Source organism: Podarcis gaigeae, assembly GCF_964106915.1.
Source record: "Podarcis gaigeae genome assembly, chromosome: 18".
Lineage (NCBI taxonomy): Eukaryota > Metazoa > Chordata > Lepidosauria > Squamata > Lacertidae > Podarcis > Podarcis gaigeae.
The window spans coordinates 11,125,676-11,148,797 of record NC_139696.1 but is presented as its reverse complement, the minus strand read 5'-3'; the positions used below and the strand labels follow the sequence as shown (position 1 = coordinate 11,148,797).

General features: G+C 50.4%; 1 protein-coding gene across 1 annotated transcript in view; it reads right to left on the bottom strand.

Moving 5' to 3' along the window:
• Nucleotides 1-562: 562 nt before the first annotated feature.
• The window catches only part of WDR18 (WD repeat domain 18), a 40,609-nt gene continuing 18,049 nt past the window's right edge, over nt 563-23,122 (bottom strand). The window contains exons 5-10 of the mRNA XM_083720582.1: nt 22,008-22,151; nt 20,657-20,721; nt 20,169-20,293; nt 11,279-11,445; nt 2,855-2,923; nt 563-1,810 (exon numbers count right to left, since the gene is read on the bottom strand). Of these exons, the coding sequence (XP_083576708.1) occupies nt 1,679-1,810; nt 2,855-2,923; nt 11,279-11,445; nt 20,169-20,293; nt 20,657-20,721; nt 22,008-22,151 (702 nt within the window). The 3' untranslated portion in view covers nt 563-1,678. The remainder of the gene's footprint in view (nt 1,811-2,854; nt 2,924-11,278; nt 11,446-20,168; nt 20,294-20,656; nt 20,722-22,007; nt 22,152-23,122) is intronic.

The following is a 23,122-nucleotide window of genomic DNA, read 5'->3' as shown; positions in this document are numbered from 1 at the left end:
CCCTTGAGTCCATCATCCAAGTCGCTGATAAAGATGTTGAATAAGACCGGGCCCAAGACAGAACCCTGTGGCACCCCACATGGAGGCCTTAGCTGAGATTCCTCCATTGCAGATGAGACTGCTGGGGCCGCTTTCAAACTACAATTCTAGGAGACTGTGTACTGAGCGATGCGCCCCCTGCAAAGACCCGGAGGCAAGCGGGGAATCCTCTTTGCAGAGAAGTGCCAACGGCCACCAACCATGGCTGTTTGCCCTCTGCCGAAGGAGGAAGTAAATGCCTCCAAAGGCCAGTTGGGTCCTGCTGGTTGGCCATGGGCAGGGTATCAGGGCAACAGATGCACTCAGGGGTAGGCTGCCCCTGAATTTGGAGGTTCCATTTAGCTGTGATGACTAAGGACAAGGGGAGCCTTCAGCATTCGGCTTCTTTGAATGTCCTCGAGTTCTAGTGTTGTGAGGGGAAAAAACCCTTTCTCTAGTCAACTTTCTCCATGCGTAATTTTGTATGCTTCAATCCCGCTGCCTCTTAAGTCGCTTTCTCTCTAAACACTCCACCAAAATGCAATTTCAGTAAACAGTCCTTTATTTAAAAAAAGTACAAAACGAAAACAAAACAAGAAATAAAAGGAAAAGGATTTGTCAGAGGTATTTCTTCTAAAGGAAGTAAAATGAAGAAAGACAAGGGTTGTGGGTACAAAAAAAGTTGCTTGGGATACAGAGCTGCGTGTCCTGACCAACAAGAGGAGGGTTAAGGATACGATCTGGCGCACCGTGCATGACGGAGCTGCGTGAATTTTAGTGGTTCAGTTCAATGGCAGGAAGGTCTAATTTGTGCAGGCTCAATAAAAATGTAAATAAATAAATCTCTCCCTGCATGTAAAAATGGCATGGGGGGATGGCTAGCTTTCATAAAGCAGGGAGCGCTTGGGAGATTTGTGCACGTTTTTAATGAGGGGAGAGAACTGTTGAGAAGCACAGCTCACCCGGAGAGGTTTACCCAGCCCAGAATCCAATGCCTCATTTCTGCAGCCTGCGGAACGATGAAACACAAGACTCTCTCCTCCCCCCCCCTTCCAAAAGAGGGGGGCTCTGTCGCTCTCAAAAACACAGTGTTAAAAGGAATTGAGGCCTCTTTGCTGACAATGGCTTTGGACCGTTCTCCTCCTGAACTGACAGCGGCCAGGAGATCTGCCTGCCGGTTGGGGAATGCCAGAACGGCTGGTGAACCCCCAAAAGCCGCCTGCATGCCCCCTCCCCAAAGGAAGCTGGCGTACTACTGATCATCAATCCCCGGCGGCAAAGGCAGCGGTGGAGCAGCAATAGGTCGTATGGCGCAGCCCAGAATCCTTTACAAAATGAGAGGATGCGGAAAGGGCCCGTTGGTTTGTTTGAGGAAGAGGAGCAGGAAGGGGGAACTGCCATGTCTCCTTGCAACGCCCTGTTGGAACCATCCTGAATTACACCATCTCTGCCCCCCACCCCCCATTTCTGGATGTGTGAGGTGCGGTCCTGCCAGCGGGCAAGGGTATGAACAGCGTTCCTGCCCCTCTGACCAGGGAAGAAGTTTTGGCAATCCAGGCGCTGTGTGTGGCTGCCACCAGGTTCTTGTCCCAAGGGGGACAGCACTCTGCTGCCACCAGGCTGGGCTCGGAGGAGCAGGTTCGCCCTCCCCCCCGCACCGCTATTTGCCCTGCTTCATGATGAGTCGGCTGGAGAAGTCGAAGAGGCCTTTGTTGATCTTGCGCAAGGTGCCCACCTCTTCTTCCAGTTGAGTCACTTGGATCTTCAGCTGCTCCTGGTCTCCCATCAAGTTCTGCAAGGGAAAAAGGGGGTTGAAAACTAAATGGGGAGTGGAACCAGGGCGGGGGGAGAAGCGGAGGAAGGATCAGAGTATCGCCTTTGCCCGTCCTGGGACCCTGAACTCAGCGGCAACGAAGGCGGATGGCGTGAGGGCCACAGCGACCTTCATCCCTGGTAAAAGGTGGAGAAAACCTGTCTCCCACCAGGCAGAATTTGAGGAATGGTTCTATTCAGAAGAGGCACTCCATCCTGGGATGGCGAAACCCGTATCCATCCAGAGGGCATTGCAACTCCAGATGCCACGAGCTTCTGCCCACACAGCTTTTGCCCATGCAAACCCTTAAGATAGCTGCATCCAATATGGAAGTAGTGACTCTCTTCCCCTGCCAAAGGCTTGCCTGACCCTTTTCTCCCCTCCCGGTTTTTAAGATGAGAGAGATGAAGTCGCTTTGGAGAGTTGCTTTGGGGTCGCCACAACCAGTTTGACAGTGGCACAGTCTCCCTCGGGAGGTTGTGGCCTCTCCTTCCTTGGAGGTTTAAAGCAGAGGTTGAGTGGCCATCTCTCAGGGACGCTTTAGCTGAGGTTCCAGCAATGCAGGGGGTTGGACTAGATGACCCTTGGGGGTCCCTCCCAACTCTCAAGATTCTATGGTTCCCCTCACTGCTTCCACCAGAGGCCCAATCTGATTTTTCACGGTTCTTTTTTCAAAAAGCACGTCTTGCCGCCTGGCATTAGGCTTTTATTTCTCAAGGTTTTTATTTTTCAATTTCAGCTTTTCAAGGGGAGCAAAGTGAAGGATTACCTGCCGCAGTGCACAGTGTAGGAATCGCTGGCCTACTGTTAAAAAAATTTGCCAAAACTTTACTGCAAAGCAAAATGCTAATGGTATTTTAGTGCGCCTTATACACCTGCCTTGTTTTTATTGTCTGATTTGCAAATGGCACGATGGTTGACTTAACTAGCAATAAATCTGATTTGGTCAAGAAAAAAATAAAGTCTGCACTGTGTCAAGATCAAGCCTCAAAATTCGCCTGTTGTAGGGAAAGAGAGCCTCACCTTTTCTCTTGTCGCACACATCTGCGAGTACAGCCGCTCTTTTTTCTCCAGGTTGCTCTCTCCGGATCCCTGTGGGAGACAGAAGAACAGAGGGCTCCAGATACAAGCCAAGGATATTTTTGAAAATGCCATTGTGTAGACATATTGTCAAAAGAACCAGTCTTATAGATGGTCTGAGCAGCTCAAACAGTAATTGCAACCCAGTTGGAAACAGCTGACAAATCATACATAGGGCGCTGGGTACCCACTGCTCTGGAAAATGGGAGGAAATTGTGCGTAATTTGAGATTTTGACCAGAACTCCCATGCACTTTTTGTATGATTTGGCATTCCATACACAGAGAGAAGGACCATCATTTTCGAAACCCTTGCTACAAGCCTGGCAAATCTGGCATGGAATTGCAGCGATGGAAGGGACCCTAAGGACCATCTAGTCCCACCCCCTGCAATGCAAGGAATTTGCAGCTGTCCCTTGCGGGGACAGAACCTGCGACCCTGGCCTTGTCAGCACCATGCTCCAACCAACAGAGCTACCCAGGCTGTCCCCACTAGACTTGATAACCAGGTAATGCCTATATCCTATACGGTGGATGCTCGGGTTGCGAACGTGATCCGTGCGGGAGGCACGTTTGCAACCAACAGCGTTTGCAACCCGCAGTGCCGTGTCTGCGCACGCGCAGGCTGCGATTCACACTTCTGCGCATGTGGCAAAACCCAGAAGTAACCCGTTCCAGTACTTCTGAGTTCGGCGCGGTGCGCAGCCCAAAAACACACAACGTGAAGCGTCTGTAACCCGAGGTATGACTGTACTCATAGACTTCTGTTATTTCAACCAATGTGCAACTGTACCCGTTCTACAGCTTTGTTTTCCATGTTTCATTTTTTATCTGTTGTTATGTTATTTTTGCTATATCAAACACACACACACTACAGTATGAAATAAAAAAATCCTTAACCCCCACCCAGAGGATACAAGAAACTGCTTTACACAAAACTAAGCATATAGCCCTCATGGTTCCTAAACAGCTATTTTAAATACATATGAGTCAGACTGTTGGGGCCACCTAGCTCAATATTCCCAGCACGGGCTGGCAGTAGCTCTCCAGGGAGATGCTGGGGATTGAGCCTAGAACTGAGGTATGTCCCAGGTTTCTGCTTCGGTTGAGCCAAAGGCAAACTGTCGGCTTAAGAGCCACACCCTAGGAGCAAAAGCTGTATTCCAGCATAATGGCGGGGAGGGAAGCCAAAGAATTTCAAGTGCTCCCTGATAAAGAGTTTCCGCAGCGCTTAAGGAAGAAGCTAAAGGGATAATCTCTCACAAAGAGATCTGGAGAAGCTCTGCCAGCCTTGGAATTCTTTTAAAGGAAGAGGATCACACTGCACCAACAGTGATAACAGGGGACAAAACGATTGCTTGAGAGGCTTTTTTTTTTTTTTTTGAGAAGGCATCCATCAGAGAGAGAGAGAGAGAGAGAGAGAGAGAGAGAGAGAGAGAGAGGACTGATACGATCAGCTGGCCGGCCATGAGAGAGGAGTGACAAGGCAGGCCGCTGGAGGGAGCAAGGTTTGAACATGCCTTTCGACAGGAGAGAGCAGCAGTAAATCACACCGAGCGACTTGCAGTCAAGTCTTTATTAGCAAAAACAGGATCTGCACAGGCGTGCCAGGTCCAATGAACACAGCAAAGAATCCCTGGTAGGTCTTGCCCCCATGATGCAGTTGATGAGATTGAAAGTCCCTGCCTCCCTACAGCTGTCTAAGTCACCTCCTCTCCAGGGTTTTCCCCAAGCAATCAGAGACTGGGCCTGCATGCAGCCAACCTCTCCTCCGCCCTTTTCATGCCTCTCCTGGTTCTGGGAGACCAGCAGGGAGGGGAGCTTTTTGCAGCAGGAGGGGGAGACAACTGTGACTCTTTACCAGCCAGACTTCCCCTCTGCCTCCTGGCTTCCCTCCTCTCCTGCTTCAGTTTCTGCCTCCAATTCTTGACTTCCCTCTGCCACAGACTTTCCCTGCATGCTAAGCCCTGTTACCTCTCCAGCTTCTGACACCTCCCCCCCCCCAGGCTTCTCCCTCTGACCACTCACTCTTGTCCCACCACCATTTCCTGGGCTCTGAGCCTTCCTTCCTTGGGGTTCCCCCAGTTGGGACCCCCTCATTCCTCTGCCTCCAACCAGTCCCAGACACCTTTGCGGTTCGAGGCAGCTTTGCCATTTGGCATACCAAAGCTCAGCACTCTGTGTCCAGAGAGCCATTTTGGGACTCTGCGCTGCTGCACGCTGAAAGAGAAGCATCGGAGTTGGGGGCAGGGACCCCTGGGTGCAGGGACCAAGGAGCGTCGCCCTCTGGCTCACAGGAGTATCCCCAAGCAACAAAGCGCAGAAGAAATTACTAGCTACGCGAGGCCTTTCACTACCTGGGCTGACCACACAGGGCTCCTTTCCTGACCACATCGCAACAGCCTCAGTATTGTCCACACAGACTGGCAGCAGCTTGCCAAGTTTTCAGGCCCCACCTGGCCATGACATTAGTGGGGAACTGGACCAGGAACCTTCTGAAGGCCAAGCAGGTGGTCTGTCAGCGAGCTGTGGTCCTTTCCTTCCAAATAATGCAAGATTCTGGTCCTCATGATTCCAAGCAAAGAGCTGATCTAACTAGGAAGGTGCCTTATACGGAGCTAAACCATCAAGCTGTCTAGCTCAGCCCTCTCTGGAGATTCGAACCTGGGACCTTCAGCGTGCAAGGCAGCTGCTCTGCCGCCTTGCAGAAGTGCCTGAAAACCTCCCCCCACCACCACCTCGAGCCTCAGCAGCAGCTCATCGTGAACTCCAGACACGCAGCCCGAGACTCTCTGTTCTAATTTCGGAGCAGACACGCAGCCGATAATGGGAGATAGAGGAGATCTTTATCCTGCGCGCAGGACGGAGGGGATCCGCAGAGCCCGGCTCTGGCACTCTCATTCCAGCCTCCCCCCTATCATCTCTAGATTATTACTGTCTGCAAAAGGAAGACATTGTGTTATTGGGGTTTCTCTCCCTCTCTCAACGCACACAGGACCTTCACAGCAATCTCTCTCTTTTATTTTATAGCAAGGGAGCAGCGACCTTTTTCAAAGGTTACAGAAACTCTTGCTTCTCTCTCTCTGCCCCTCTAGGTCCTTCTTCACCTTCAAGGACATAATAAAGGTCAGGCCAGTGGCCCATCTAGTCACAGAATCATAGAGTTGTAGAGTTGGAAGGGACCGTGAGGGTCATCCAGCCCAACCCCCTGCAAGGCAGGGATCTCTGCTCAAGCGTCCATGACAGATGACCATCCAACCTCTGCTTAAAAACCTCCAAGGAAGGAGAGTCCACCATCTCCCTGGCACAGCTATTCCTTTAGATATCTGAAGCTGGCTCTCATATCTCCTCTGTCTCCTCTTTTCCAGACTAAACATACCTACCTCCTTCAACCATTCCTCACAAAGTTTGCTTCAGCAGCCTGTTCTCACAGCGGCTGACCAGATGACCGAAATGGGAAGCCAAGTGAAAGATCCTCCTGTGGCCTGGGGGTAGGAAATTTCAGCCCCTGGACCTCTGAAGTCCCCCAGACCTCAAGATGATGTAGCTATCAGTCACCTCCCCCCCCCCCCTGACACCTGCCCATGTTGTCTTGAGATTTTCATTAAAGCTTTCCATACTGCAGCAAGATAAGCGCTTCAAAAATTACAAATGGAATCCACAGAATGTGGAGTCCTTTCTTAAGTCCACCTGTCCAGGCTGCCTTGGAGGAGGTGGGTGGCAAACATGGGAGGGTCTTTTCAGCTGTACCCTCTATTTGTGGGGGACATGATCTCTCTCTCACCTGGTCTGACACCAATTGGTAATAGTGATTTCATTAATTATACCCCACCCATCTGGTTGGGTTGCCCCAGCCACTCTGAGCAGCTCCCAACAAAATATTAAAAACACAACAAAACACCATCCGTTTAAAACTTCCCTGCCTTCGTGTCTTTCTGATGCCAAGCAGATACGTTTCTCATTTTCCCAGGTTTTCAACCTCTGATTTATTTATTTTCTGTCAACGCTGGGTTTTGCTTTTTATTGAATTGTGCTGCTTTTTTTTATTGCTGTTTTACGGTCTGTGGTAAAACCGCTCTGGAAAATGTTTCCGTCAGAGGGTGGTATTAAAAAAAAAGCAGCTATGTTTTAAAACAAACCGGGGACAAAAACACAGCCTCAAAAACGAGCTAAAGAACCCTCAATTCAGGAGCGACAAGCGAGATGGTTCTGCACAACTGATGCCAATGGCTTTTCAGAATGCAACCAATGGCTCAAAAAATGCTGCATCAAAAGCAGTTAGCCCCACGAGCAGAAGCAGTGATGCTTCTGAACTCCAGGAGCTTGAACCTGCCTTCTGGTTTTCTATAAGCACCTGGTCAGCCACTGTGAGAATAGGATGCTGGAATTAAGGGCTCTCCTTTGGCCCCTTCATGGGTTCTTACGGATGGCTCTGAAAACAGAATTAACCAAAATTAATCCTACTAGCTACAATGGCTAAGTTCTCCCTCCACTATCACACTCAGGTCCTCTTCCGAGAAGGAGGATATGGTCTGCAGTGTTAGAAACTCAACACACACAAGCCAGGCACTAAACGACTCCTTAAACCAAGGTTGCAGTTGCCAAAACAGAACCTCTAGATGCCATTTGGGGGCAAGACAGTTCTTAAGTCTTATTTTCCAAATGAGGGACTGACTCTGATTGATTCTCAGTTAAACATCTGGCTAGTTCAGGGGACAACCTTGGGTTCAGTGGTGGAGCTAGCCATTCCGGCATCTGGAGCGGTGCACATGTCGTGCACCCAGGGGAGGTGTGATCCTTCGGCGGGGGGCCCATCGCAGTGCGGTGGCGCAATCCACCCAGGGGGGATTTTGTCACCTGCCTCTGGAATCACACCCGGGGCAGACCACCCCACCACACACCCCTTCCTACGCCCCTGGCTGGGTTAAGAGCTTTGAGAAAGCAAAGAAGAGAAGTCACTTGATCCAGGGACAGTCTACATATGTATCGGCCCATTCCGACCTCTTTTTCTTCCTAGTGACACAGACCATTCGTAACATAGGCATTCACAACTCTCAGCAGGGCAGTGGGGGGGAGCGAAGACAAGTGACAACAATTCACTATAACGTTGCTCACTGCTCTTGCTCAGGCTGCACTGAAAAAGCATTTTGGCTGCCGAAATTCATTCTGATTGTGCAGATAAAATACAACAGACAGAATTCAACAGGATGGCGTATTAGTGTGTGAAAACAGTCGAGGTCCAAGGATGCCCAGGCATGCACCTCCAGATGGTGGAGGTGTCAGGCGACACCCAGGAATCTTCACTTGGTCGCAAGTGGCCGATAGCCAGGTGCAAAATGCACCTGGAGCCGGACTAATTTCAAACACTACTGGTTGGATACTGTGAGAAACAGAATGCTGGACTAGATGGGCCCTGACTGGCCTGACCCTGCAGGACTCTTCTTATGTGTTCTCGCAAGTTTTCAGTCTCCCACCCTCCCCCAAGCAGTCATGAGGGCTAGAATCTTGTTCTGCTGTCAGGATTCTGCCAGACTCCCCAAGGTGAGGGGGAGCTGAAGTTTCCCAAACCAGTCCAACCTGAACAACCCCCTTTCCTGGTTTGGAAACATCCTTCTTTTTGCTGGGTGAACAAGAGACATCGCACCTTGGAGGTTTGGGGCCGCTGTCAACGTTGCAGAGGAAAGGAGTAGGGCTGACAGTGGACGCTCCTGGGAATCTGTTACAAGAACGCTAGATGAGATACCTGGCGAGAGCCTTGGGGTGGGCAGCTGGACACTTTGCCCGCCGCAGCTCAAGGAAACTCAGAAGACGAAAAGGACGAGCCGTGCGGTGCCAGGGGAGAGAAGCGGGCACGAGGCCTTCCTTCGCAAGGAGCTAATCCATCAAAGAAGACGGCCCCATCAGTCTCGCGGGTGGAGAGGGAAAAATGACAGGCAGGAGAGATAACACATCAAAGTACCCTTTGTGTTTTGGGGGGAGAGGAGACAGGCAGGAGAGGAGAAAATGCCTCCGCAGTGAGCGATGGTTAACAGGCAAGGCGGATGAAACGCCGGCTTCCCTCCTTCTCCCTCTCCTTGGAGCGGCTGCGAGAGGGCATCGGACGCAACCCCTTGCTGGGAAAACAAAATGCATTCCTGGCCAAGGGGGCTTGGCGGGTTTGAGTGGGGAGGCTGAGATTTTATGACGTTGTGGGGGGACATGAGAGCAAAGCCACCTCCCATTTCCCTGCAGTCAGGCAGCCAGGTGTCCCCGGAAAGCTCGCCAGCAGGTAGCGGGACCCTTTCCCCGCTCCCTGTCCACCTGAAGTCACGTGGTCTCCACTCAAAGCCACCTGCATAAACCCAAGAGAAGAGTCCCAGGCAGAAAGGAGAACCTCCTGGATCGGAGCAGAGGCCCAGCTCTTGTGAAACCCAAGTCTCAAAGAGGGAAGGAGGAATGCTCAGTCGACTCTGCTCAGAGACCAGCTGCCCTTTGCTTATCCTCAGCTGTCATTCTACCAGACGGCAGTCAAGGGAGAGAAAAGAGGCAAGGCCTGTCTGACAGCACCAAGAGAGCCCCACCAGAAGGTCTCTGTGATCAAGGCAGGGCAGAAGGAATCGGGCAGTCCTTGAAGCACTTCAGATCCAAGCTGTCGACACAAGGAAGGCCTGGCTGGAAGATTCAAGACAGATAAAATAAAACTCTTGTGCTCGGATCCTGCTGGTGGGCTTCCCTTTGGCACAACTGTTTGGCCACTGTGGGGACAGGATGCTGAGCCAGATGGGCCACTGGCAGGGATCTTGCTGGCCCCCCCCCCCCCAACACTGGAAGTTAATTTATGTGTTACGGCCGACCTCATCCCTCAAGATGCCAAGGTGCGGTGGAGATGTTCCAGCCTATTACTGCCTCAGTGCCCAACAACAGGATTATAATACACTCCCTCTCTCTCTCCTGCCAACCTGTTCCTTTCCCTGAGGGATAATTGTACCAGAACATTCAGCCCTGCCTCTCTCAGATCTGCATCGCCTCCTCCAGCAGGGAACAGCCACCTGCTCCCGCTTGCATCGGAAGGCGAAGGAGGCTTGGCACACAGGCATGCAGAGCTCAGAGGTGTGCCCTTCGCCCACCACGCCTGGGTCCCACTTCCGTCCCTTCTCTCTCCCCGTCTTCTGCTATAAAACATGTCTTTATTTGGTTTGATGCGTAATCAGAGAAAGCAATTACAAACTGCAAGAAAAAGACAAACTCAGCCCTGTAGACCCCCATCATTCAGCCCAGACACAAAGGTCCAGCTCTGAGGGTGGTTCCCTTACTGCCAGAAGTGAGGTGAGAGGGAGCCAGGCAGAGAGCCTTCTTGGTGGTGGCGCCCTCCCTGTGGAACGACATCCCAGCAGATGTCAAGGAGACAAATAACTACAGTGGTACCTCGGGTTAACAACTTAATTCGTTCTGGAGGTCCGTTCTTAACCTGAAACTGTTCTTAACCTGAGGTGCCACTTTAGCTAATGGGGCCTCCCGCTGCCGCCGCATGATTTCTGTTCTCATCCTGAAGCAAAGTTCTTAACCCGAGGTACTATTTCAGGGTTAGCGGAGTCTGTAACCTGAAGCGTCTGTAACCTGAAGCGTCTGTAACCCAAGGTACCACTGTATACAACTTTTAAAAGACATCTGAAGGCAACCCTATATGTGGAGGTTTTTAATGTTTGGTGTTCTATTATGTTTTTATATGTGTTGGAAGCCGGTGAGAGAGGCTGGGGCAACCCAGCCAGATGGACTGCATATTATTATTATTATTATTATTATTATTATTATTATTATTATTATTATATGCATTCAAGACAGAAGTCCTTTTAAGCCCCCTGCCTTGCTGGGGGTGGGGGACAAGGCCCTCTCCATGTGCCAGTTCTGGCATAGGCTTGCGAGATCTCCCAGGACTGTCTGAATTCCTGCAAGATCTCCTGCGAGCATCTCTAGCCAAGAATCATGGTCAATCGCCATTTCTGAAGACTGAGCTGTGAGAGTGGAAGAGCAATGAATCTGCTTTTTGTACATTCTTCTAGTTCAGACACGTCCCACTCTCTATTCTCCACCTGGGCAGCCAAAAGGCCTTATTCTTAACTTTGACCCCTGCATCACAGGGGACTGGACTAGACGACCCCTTGGGTCCCTACCAATTCTATGATTCTGCGACTGTGCCTTTCTGACCGAGGATCGAACACCGGGAAATAGCCTCAAATCTATCGGTCTTAGTGAGACCTTTATACCAGTGGACCTGGGGCGTTAAGCATTCGGCCATCCTTTTGCCCACCTTCCTCAAGAGTGAAGGGGGATTTCTAGCTTGGTGGCCACTTGGCCCATGTTTGCTGGGGAAGCAGCCCAAGACCCCCTACCTTCTGATGTATTCCCAGGCACAGCATCATCCCCTCGCTGGCAGGGCTCCCCGCGTTCTCCAAGGTGTAGAGGTGGCGGCTGAACTTGGGCAGGGGGACGCGGGGCTTGCTCTCCGGGTTTAGCATGTTGGCTGGAGCCAGGGTGATGAAGGCATTGGTGACGGGACCTGCAGGAGCAAATTGGAGAGAAGGAAAGATTTAGTGGCAAGGTATGTTTATGGCAGGGATGCGGGTGGTGCTGTGGGTTAAACCACAGAGCCTGGGGCTTGCTGATCAGAAGGTCAGAGGTTTGAATCCCCGTGATGGGATGAGCTCCCGTTGCTCAGTCCCAGCTCCTGCCAACCTAGCAGTTCGAAAGCATATCAAAGAGCAAGTAGATAAAGAGGTACCGCTCCGGTGGGAAGGTAAATGGCGTTTCCGTGCACTGCTCTGGTTCGCCAGAAGCAGCTTAGTCATGCTGGCCACATGAACCGGAAGCTGTACGGTGGCTCCCTCGGCCAAGAAAGCGAGATGAGCGCCACAACCCCAGAGTCGGCCACAACTGGACCTAATGGTCAGGGGTCTCTTTACCTTTATGTTTATGGCAGGGCAAATAGGCATGTGGGATGCCGTATGAGGGGCTAACTGCGGAATTATAGAAACTGGAGAGTTTGGAAGAGGCCCCCAAGGGCCTCTCGAACATGGAGCTTGTGGACCCTCCCCTGAAAATGAAGCAAGATGATAGTCCTCATGGTTCTTAATAAGTCAAAAGCAGCCTTATGCTGAGTCAGGACACCAAGCCATCCATCTCAGGACTGTGACTGCCAGCAGTTCTTTGGGCTATCGGACGAGGAGTCAGTCCCAGCCTTTCTGCACAGAGCACGCACCTTTCTATTTAGGAGACAAGTCCCACAGCTCAGTAAGGTTTCCAGTCCTCATAATGATTTAAAGGGGTAATTCAACAGAGGCACAGGAAGACTGCCTTAGACGAAGCCAGACTTTGGGTTCACTTTGCCCAAGATTGCCTGCCACAGTGGTTCTCAAACCTTTTCCAGCTTGGTTCATCAACTCGCCCCGTGTGCTCACTACTCTGCACCACAAAAAGCATCATTCAGAGTAGCGGCTTGCACGGCGCACTAAGGGAGATGATGACACGATAAAATTCAAAACAGCGGCAATTAATTGCCCGTTCACTCAAAGCCCAATTAAAAATTGTTCAATTAATTCAGCAAAGCCGACAAACTTGATCCAGGGAGACGCCAGCTTTCCAGAGCCTGACTGTCATTTACAGGGGCCCCCTGCTGCCCCCTAGCAACCCCCACTTAGGTATTCGCCCCACCCAGGGGGCAGTACTATTCTCTTTGGGATACACTGGTCTACACTGGCTGGCGGAAGCTCTCAAGGGCTTCAGGCAGGGTGTATTTTCCAAGCCCTGCCTGGGGGAATAATGGACGGGACCCCTTGGGGTCCTCTAGTCCAACCCCTTGAAGTGCAGGCATCGCAGCTGAAGCATCCATGACGGATGGCCATCCAACCTCTGCTTAAAAACCTCCGAGGAATCACATCTCCTCTCCACCATCTTTTGGTGGTTCTGCTCTACAGAATCCAAGGCATGTGTGTGTCTGCGTTCCTCCTCGCTGTCGGTTCCCCTGCCAGCTCTCCAAGCTTCTCCTCCAATTAGCTAGGAAGGCATCTGGAGGCGACCGGAGGGAACTGTTTGGAGACCTCCCCGGGGGCGACCAGGCGCAGCCCCAAGCACCGCGGCCTCTCCGTCCTCTGCCGAGCGAGCCATCCATCACCCAGGCCCCGGTGCGCTCGCGGTAATGATCTATCGCACACATCCGCTCAGCGGAGTTAATGAGCGCTTTAATTACCGCATTTACCCACACGGGCTGCCGTCAGGCTCCCGGCGCCTCCCTGCCACAACCTCAGCTCACCCCTCTGCACTCACAAATTGTTGCATCCATTGCCCTGGCAAACTAAGTGGAGGAAGAAGACTTCGGAAGCAAGAGGACAGGGCCAGGAACGGCCTGCTGGGTGGGTCAGACAGGGTCCTCAGCTCATTGCTCACCAAGCCAGGCGTTACTCGGTATATATACACACAGTGCATCCAGCAAGTCCTTCCTCCTTCCCAACCCATTTGAGAGCAACACCCGTTGGAAACAGCAGCCGGAATAACAAAATTCGAATCCCCTGCTTGCAGCTGCCAAAGGCTCAAGGCTGGTCTTTTGACTCTTCAGATCTATTTCCAGCAGTGTCCCTGTGAGCTTTCTCTGCATCTACCCCCCCCCCCAAACCTGGTTTTGCTTTAGAGTTTGCATGCAAAACCAGGCGGACCTCCGCAGGGCCCGCAACTGGAGCTCTCAGGAGCTTTTGGTTAAGTGCGCCCCCCGCCACCCCCCCATCTGCAAGGCACTGGGGCAGAACAGGGTGCCACACCCATCCATTTCCCAGTGGCAGGGAGGCAGGTCAAAGAGGATTCGTCCATAAATAACTTTTTAAGAGCTCAGATGAGCCTCTGGTTCTATTTATTGATTGCATTTCTGCCCTACCTTTCTCATCCTCCCCATTTTATCCTCGCAACAGCCCTGTGAGGTAGGTTGGCCTGAGAGAGGCTAGTTTCCAAGGCCACCCAAGCAAGCTTCATGGCTCAGTGGGGGGATTCGAACCCTGGCCTTTCTCCCAGGTCTTAGTCCTGATGCTCTAACCACACTGGCTCCCCCAACTCAGTGTCAGAAAGATAGTAAGTTCTGCCTCGGACTGGCCTGCGGCCCACTGGTACTGATGGAGGAGAAGGCATCAAATCATGCATTTCTTGGAGAAAGCAGAGAGCAGCTTTCCTCCTGCTGTCATAACATTATAGCAGGTAAAAGAAAATCCTTCTCCATCAAGGGAAGTTATGGTACCACTCTTTTCTGCCTTGGTCAGACCACACCTGGAGTACTGTGTCTGATTCTGGGCACCACAATTTAAGAAGAATGTTGACAAGCTGGAATGTGGGCAGAGGAGGAAGACCAAGGTGATGAAGGGTATGGAAACCAAGCCTTATGGAGAACGGTTGAAGGAGTTAGGTATGTTTCATCTGGGGAAGAGGAGACTGAGAGAAAATAGGAGAACCATTTTTAAATATCTCAAGGGCTGTCCCATGGAAGAGGGAGCCAACTTGTTTTCTCTTGCTCTGGAGGGCAGGACTCGAACCCATGGCTTCAAGTTACAAGAAGGGAGATTCCGACTAAACACCAGGAAGAACTTTCTGACAGTGAGAGCTGTTCGACAGTGGAATGAAATCCCTGAGGAGGTTGTGGTCTGGATGGCCGAAGGGTCTGATCTGAAACAAGGCATGTGCTGATGGGAAATCTCTCTCTGCGGAGAGAGGACGGGTTGTTGTGAAGTGTGAAAAGCATATTTCACCCTGTCCGCTTCTGGCACTCCTGTTGAATCTCTGCATGAGTCACTGCCTTGGGCTTGCATCCTAGGGAGTGGAACGGCACCTCGCACAAGAAACGGATTGTGGGTTCATTCTCTGCCCATGTTCCCTGTGCAAATCACTACTGCACTCCCAAGGCAGCAAACCCAGGGCAACAACTCATTCAGAGGGGCAACAGCAGCCCCCTGCTTCACTACTACTACTACGTTCGCGTGACCAAAGAATCCTGCAGCAACCCGTGCCATTATGTGGCGGGATTAACTGGGTCTTGCCAAGGTGAGGCTGGAGCAGAGACTCACGCAGAGAAGCGGCAGGCATGCTCACGGGAGACTGACGCTATTTCACTTGCTCATTTCTCGTGGCACAGCTCCCGGCTCAGCCATTGTTGACCCAAGTGCTGCTCCTAAAGCTGGCGAGTGCTTAAAACCAGCTGCAGCTCGTTACAAAACGAAGGATGGCTTCTTTCTCTCTCCTCCCGCCGCCCCGGAGCTCAGTGGAAGTGCCGGACACGGAATGTTATTAAATTACCCGAGTTTGAGCGGCGCTCCAAAGCCTCGTTATTAGGGCTGTCTCGCCGCTTGCACCGCACAGAGGATTTACTGGCTTCTGCGCCCTGAAAAGAGATGAGTTTTGAAGGGATGGAGCAAATGCGAAGAGAGGCAGGCGGCGCTGGGAAGCAGAGCAGGCACCCTGGCTCAGGGTTTAGCGGGTGGGGAGGAGGGAAGCTCCGAGGCCGACGTTGAAAGGGGAGGGTTTAGAAGAAAAGAGAGACGTGTCGGGAACTGAGCTGCCAGCGGCGGCGCCTTATCAAGTGTTCTGCGCAGCCGAGATAAAGGATGTTAATGCCTCCCCCGGGGCACCGATAACAGCAGAGAGAGTTGCCAGCGTCTGGACAGGATTCTTTTCGGAGAAGGGAGAAAAGTAATTAGACATCTGGAGGGGAGGAGGGAGGGACGAACAACGCTGTTATATAAAGGACAGGGAGAAGAGGGCTCTTTGCCCTGTTGCGAAGGGGGGAGCAGTTCAAAGCTAGTTTGGAGACTTTCCCTGTCCTACCTGGAGACTGGACCTGGGACCTCGTGCATGCAAAGCAGGGCTAGGGCCCTTCCGCTAAAAGTAAGATTCTAGTCCTCATGTTTCTGAATAATGGGATGTTTGAAAAGCAACAGAGGAAGCTGCCTTATGCAGAGCCAGGCCATTGGGCCTTTTCAACCTCAGTGTTCACAGAACTGTAGAGTTGGAAGGGACCCTGAATGTCATCTAGTAACCCCCTGCAATGCAGGAATTTCAGGCTAAGGATCCATGACAGATGGCTATCCAAACTCTGCTTAAAAACCGCCCAGGAAAGAAAATTCCACCACCTTCCGAGTGAGACTGTCAAACAGCTTTTACTGTCAGAAAGTTTTTCCTGATGTTTAGACAGAATCTCATTTATTGTAACTTGAAGCCTTTGGTTCGAGACCTACCCTCCGGAGCAGGAGAAAACAAGCTGGTTCCCTCTTCCATGGGACAGCCCTTGAGATATCTGAATATGATTACAGTGGTACCTCGGGTTACATACGCTTTAGGTTACATACACTTCAGGTTACAGACTCTGCTAACCCAGAAATAGTACCTGGGGTTAAGAACTTTGCTTCAGGATGAGAACAGAAATCGTGCTCCAGTGGCGCGGCAGCAGCAGCAGGCCCCATTAGCTAAAGTGGTGCTTCAGGTTAAGAACAGTTTCAGGTTAAGAACGGACCTCTGGAATGAATTACGTACTTAACCCAAGGTACCACTGTATCATATCTTCTCTCAGCTCCTTCAAGCGCTCCTCCTAAGGCTTAGTTTCCAGACCCTTAATCAGTCTACACACAGACTGGATCGCAGTGGCTCTCTAGGGGTTCAGGCAGGAGATGCTACCAGTCCTGCCTGCAAACTGGACCTGGGACCTTCTGCGTGCCCAGCAGAGGCTTTGCCACAGAGCTATGGCACTGGTTTGCATCCAACTGCATCATGCCAGGCACAATCAGTAGCAGGTCTCTGAGCTCCAGTCCACTGCACTGCTCCTGAAGGAGCATCTCCACCCCCATCGTTCTGCCCGGACACTGAGGTCCAGCGCCGAGGACCTTGCGGCAGTTCCCTCACTGCGAGAAGCCAAGTTACAGGGAACCAGACAGGGCCTTTTCAGAAGTGGCACCCACCCTGTGGAACAACGCCCTCCCACCAGATGTCAAAGAGAACAACAACTACCAGACTTTTAGACGATATCTGAAGGCAGCCCTGTTTAAGGAAGCTTTTAATGTTTGATGCATTACTGTATTTTAATATTGTGTTGGAAACCGCCCAGAGTGGCTGGGGAAACCGAGCAAGATGGGCGGGGTATTAATAATAATAATAATAATAATACTACAGTGGTACCTCAGGTTACATACGCTTCAGCTTACATACATTTCAGGTTACAGACTCCACTAACCCAGAAATAGTGCTCCAGGTTAAGAACTTTGCTTCAGGATGAGAACAGAAATCGTGCTCCAGCGGTGCGGCAGCAGCAAGCCCCATTAGCTAAAGTAGCGCTTCAGGTTAAGAACAGTTTCAGGTTAAGTACAGATCTCCGGAACGAATTAAGTACTTAACCTGAGGTACCACTGTAATAATAATAATAATAATAATAATAATAATAATAATAATAATAACTCCTGTGCCCAGGGAGAGACCTGTGTGGTAGAGCAAGGAGTTTTCAGGGGCATCAGGCATGTTCAGCCTGGAGAAGAGAAGGCCAAGGGATGGCATTATGGCCATCTTCAAGTACAGTCATTCCTTGAATCTCAAAGGAGATTCAACTCAAGGAGTTTGAGATTCTCAAAGGAGATTCAACTCAAGGAGTTTGAGATTCAACTCAAGGAGTTTTCAGGGGCATCAGGCATGTTCAGTCTGGAGAAGAGAAGGCCAAGGGATGGCATTATGGCCATCTTCAAGTACAGTCATTCCTTGAATCTCAAACCCAAAATTGAGTGTTCTGGTTTTTGAGCTATTCAACAGCGCAACGGTCTCCTCGGAAGGTTTTAAAACAGGTTGAATCCTGCCAGGGATTCTTTAGTTGTGAATCCTGTGGTGACGGGATGCTGGACTCCGTGTGCCCTTGGGCTCATCCTGTGAGGTTCTTATGTTTCTTCCAGCTCTACAATTCTATGATTCCATAACTGGGACCCTGAGGGCACCCACTGGCACACAACACTTGCTTAGAGGGTCAAGGGGACATGCAGCCACAGCATGGAGGAGCAGTTCTAGAGTCAGGACACACAGGGTGGCCAGCCAGATGGGTGGGGTATAAATAACAAATTATTATTATTATTATTATTATTATTATTATTATTACCACCACCACTACCTGCCCACACTGGCTGACGCATGGGCATCGGCTGGTGCCTGGAGTCCTAACCACCCACGCCAGTTTTCCAAATGCTGCTGCACCACAAAAGGTCTTGCAAACCCGGCAGTTTTATCTCCCAATCCCCTTTCCTAATAAAACTTGTGCGAAAATAATTTGCCTCTCCTCTCCAGGAAGGAGTGGGTGGACAAGGGCTGCCTCCCCATTGGCCGATGCCGAACCAGCACTCCCCATGCCAGCTGCATTGTTATATCCTGGCACTTTTTTCTACCCAGGATTAGGGGGAAGAGGGTGCAGGCACCAAGCGCAGCTCAGCACATTGAGAAATTTACGATCCTCAAGTCAGATCGTGAGGTTTTTAAGATTCAGCCATGCAGGCTTTATGGCTCCTTTTCTCTTTGCCAACGCAAGGCTTTGAGCATCGCTTCAAAACAAAGCAGGGCACATGCCAAACACACGCACACAACCAGCCAGGGCTAAGAGGATTTTGCAAATTGGGCTGTGTTCTTGGGGGTGGGGAAGAGAAGAGTTTTGCCCCTAGACAAAGAGAGATAGCTAAAATGAAGATTACGTAAAGATGACCCGATATGAGGCAATGGTGGCTCGGATAACAACAAGGACACCACTTCTCCTGTTCAGGGAGAAGAATTCCAGAAGAAAGGAACCCATAACGGTTTGCTGAGAATGCCTAAAAACTCTGCTCTGGAGTAGAAAGTTCAGCAGCCTGGTATAAACAAAATATTTGGGGTATGTGAGCTGGGAAGGGCACCTCCCAGGAAAGGGACTCTGATCCTGAAACTCCAGGAAGGATTCTGCTAGATGGACAACGGGTCTGATTTGGCATAAGGCAAAGTCGTCCATTCCGATTTTAGCTATTTGCTTGGAAGCATGAGGACTAGCAGGGTGGCTCACTTTTACTCCCAGCATCTCCAGGCAGGGCTGGGGAAAGAAACTTGAGTTTTTAGTGTGGCCACTGCAGCCCTCTGGAATCCCGGTTACCAGCTGAAATCAGAGCATCTTAACATTCAGCTAGATAGCAGAAGGGGACGCAGGTGGCACTGTGGTCTAAACCACTGAGCCTCTTGGGCTTGCTGATCAGAAGGTTGGCGGTTCAAATCCCCATGGCGGGGTGAGCTCTCATTGCTCTGTCCCAGCTCCTGCCAACCTATCAGTTTGAAAGCATGTCAAAGTGCAAGTAGATAAATAGGTACTGCTCCGGCGGGAAGGTAAATGGCATTTCCATGCGCTGCTCTGGTTTCACCAGAAGCGGCTTAGTCCTGCTGGCCACATGACCCGGAAAAAACTGTCTACGGACAAACGCTGCCTCCCTTGGCTAGTAAAGCGAGATGAGCGCCACAACCCCAGAATCGTTCACAACTGGATTTAACTGTCCGGGGTCCTTTACCTTTACCTTTTTTACTCTGTGTAAAACTTGAGCTGGATGCAAGCTAGTGTGCTTTGCTTAACTGAGCTTGCAATTCCCTGCCTTTTCTGCATTTCATCTGATCTTACGTACTGCACTGGTAGCTTTTCGCCAAAGAGAGTTTGATAAACCTGCAAAACAAATATGCAGAACTGGCAAAACTAACAGGAAAATTAAGAGACTCTAATGGTGTGTGTTTTATGGAAGAATGGATGCCTTTTTTGGATATTTAAAGAAATATTATAGCATGAACTTGTGAGCAGGATTTGAGCTATGAGCAACAGAAGGATTTGGACTATAATATTGTGGTTGTGATTCAATAGGCAGAAGAGGAGTAGCAGGAGAAGGGGAGATGCAACAACACCGTGGAAAATGGGGCGGGAAGTTGAGAAAAGACGAAACTGTGTTTTGATTGTATATGTTGAAGATGTTGAAACTTAAAAAATATAATTTTTAAAAGCAAATGAACGAACGGACTGTAGGGAACCTGCCTCACACAGAGACTCACCTTGGTCCACTTCACTCAGGGCTGCCTGTGCTACTTGTGAGCAAGGTCTGTCCAGGGCCCCAGGTGGGAGTTCTGCTCAAGAGATGCAGGAGAGGGTTCAAACCTGGGACCTTCTGCATGCAAGGCAGGGGCTGCGCTGCAACCCTTTGCGGAGGTGCATATAGGACCACAGCACTTGCGTACCTTTGTAATTCACCGTGCGCAGACACTGCTTGCTCTGGATGTCCCACAGCCGGACGGTTTCGTCATGCGAGCCGGACAGGAGCAGGCTTCCGTCGGTGGAGACGGAGAGACACGTCACCTGGTTCCTGGAGGGAAGACAAAGGGCCTCCAGGTTGTGTCTTGAGCGTAATTGAAGTCATCCCCGTTGATAGAGAAAGGGGCTGAGCATGATGCAGGGTGCGCCCGCAACCCCAATGTCTGGCCCCTCCCCGCCAAAGCCCCTTAGAATCTAAGGTTTATGTTGGGACGGGCAGCCCTCAGACCTGTGTGTTTCGCGCACCTTCTCCTGAGTGCTGTGGCCTGGCTGGAATTCCCCCCACCCGATCAAATGAAAGAATTGCGGATTTGGAAGGGACCCAGAGGGTAATCCAACCAAACCAAAAATCACCGCATGTAGGTAAAAAAACCGTCCCTTTGTTGCTCTACCCCACCTTTGCTGCAACACTCACCGATGCCCTTTGAAGATCTTGGCAGACTCCCTTTCTGTCTGGAAGCCCCTCTCCCTTTGCACGGGCTGAGAGAAAGAGGAGGGGGAAGTTACAAACTATATTTTGAAGTATTGCCAGGACAAGTGGGTAGGTGGGAACCAGGAAGCTGCCTTAGGTACTTGGTTGGGGCTGCTGGTTCACACAGCCAGGAACTCAGTTCCGGCCCCTCTCAGGTGGGCGACATGGCCATTCTAAGAGAACAAGGGAGGCGTTGGTGGTCAGTTCCAGCTCCTCTTTTTCTCAAAAAATAGCACTGCATACAGCCCAGATTTGTCTGCTCCAGAAGTGGCAAATCTCCAACCCGCCCCACAAGTGTTTTTTAGTGATGTTCAGTAACTGACAGGTGGGCAGACCCACCCACCTGTCAATCACTGAACGTCACTAAAAAACACTAAGAGTGGACTGTCCGCACCCTTACCGTGGCAAAAAGACTGGTACTGATGAACTGGAAAAATAACCATGCAGCTCGCTTTAATGATTGAAGGTATGTACAACTTTGCTACACATGAACAAGTTGTGTACAAACGTAGACTTGCCATGGACAAATTCAGCGATATTTGGAATTCATTTTTATAAATACCTGTTAGATTAAGGTCTAATTAACTACAGTATCAAATTTCCCTGCTTTTTTGGGGGGGTAATGTACACAATATCCCCTCCCCCCCGTTTTGGTACTATTTGTTTCTTCTCTTTTTTGTGTGTCTTATCTTACTCAGTGCGCTTGTCATTTTGTACTTTTTTAAAATAAATAATATAATACAAACAAAATCTCTTAACCTGCCCAACACCTGACTTCCCATGTAGCTCATTGGCACTTCAAGGTAGGGTTGGGAGAAACACCTGCCTGGCCCGGAGAGCTGCTGCCAGTCAGTGTTGACAGTATGAAGCAACACAGAACATACATACTTTGGTTCAGTGTGTAAGGCAGGCGGGTTCCTTTGTTAAGTGCTACATTTCACTTTTAATTTGTATACTGCCTTTCCATATTACAGTGCACAAGGCGGTCTATAGCAACACAAAAACACCCCCACAAAAAAAACCCCACACCTTATATTAATCTGGTCCAATACAGAAAATTGTAATAAAACATAACTTTAAAACAGAACGACTTATTTCGAATAAAGTGACATTCAGTAATGTATTGGAATATAATAAATAGTGCACAATCACATTAACATGCAAAACATCAGCAAATAATTATTAAACAGAAATTTGCTCTTAACAGTTACAATAAATAATTACTAAACTGCGATCAATAAAAATAACTGCAAGGTCACAATGCATAAAATGCCATGTGTGGAACTGGACCTACCCAGGCGCAGAGGTCGACCTGGAAGATGGAGCCGTCCATGCCGCCACAGAACATGTGGTATTCTGTGAGGTCGAGAGTCACTGACAGGATGCCCACATCGAAGACGACAGAGAGCAGGAGGTCACCAGAGGAGATCTCCCAAAGCTGGAAGAGAGGAGAAGAGGAGCCATACAGATAGCTCAACTGATACAGCACGAGACCCCTTAATCTCCTTGTCGTGGGTTCGAGCCCCATGTTGGGCAAAAGACTCCTACATTGCAGGGGGTTGGGCTAGATGACCCTTGTGGCCCCTTCCAACTCTACAATTCTATGGATTTATTTAGGACCAATCAGCCAAGGGTGTACAAAGGTGGGCCAGGAATCCCTGCAGCTCAAGAAGGAACGGCAGTGGAACACGACAGAGGGGCTTGGGAATGGATGGGCAAACTCTTGCAAGTGAACATGAGATAAAACCAGGGGAGGGGATAACATTTGTTGTCCCATCCTTCCTGACCCTATGACAGAGGGCGGGAAGCTTCTATCTAGAAGAGACATTCCCTCCTGAGAGATCAGATCAGGGATGGAGAAGATCTGTGGCCCCCGCAAAAGTTGCTGGGCTCCAGCTCCCATCTTTCTGAGAAGGAGGGGCAGGTGTCAGGCAGGAGGGGAAGCTGCAGGGGTCCCCCGCAGGATCAAACCCCTCCTGCCCTCTCCTCCCATGCTCCCCAGTATGTTTAATGTTAAAGGAACCTGTTATTTATTTGTTGCAATTCTATCCCTCCTCTCTCTCCAAGGATCCCAAGGTGGCATGCCTGGTTCTCTCGTTCCCCATATAATCCTCACAACGAACCAGCAAGGCTGAGAGGCCGTGGCTGTCACAGGGCCACTGACGGCCTTCGCCATGAACTTTTGGGCTGACTTGGCTGAATAATGTTCAGGCCACAAGAGATCTGTAGCAAAGAATGATGTCGCCGGTAAATGAATTATTATAGCTGATGCAGGCAAAACGTACAACAGGGAGGTGTCAGCAGTCTTGGAGGAAGCCCTAATGTTCGAAGATATATACACACACATGCGCACACACACAAATCTTTATAGAAAAAACTCCCGGAAAACAGAAGAATACCAAGCGCTCC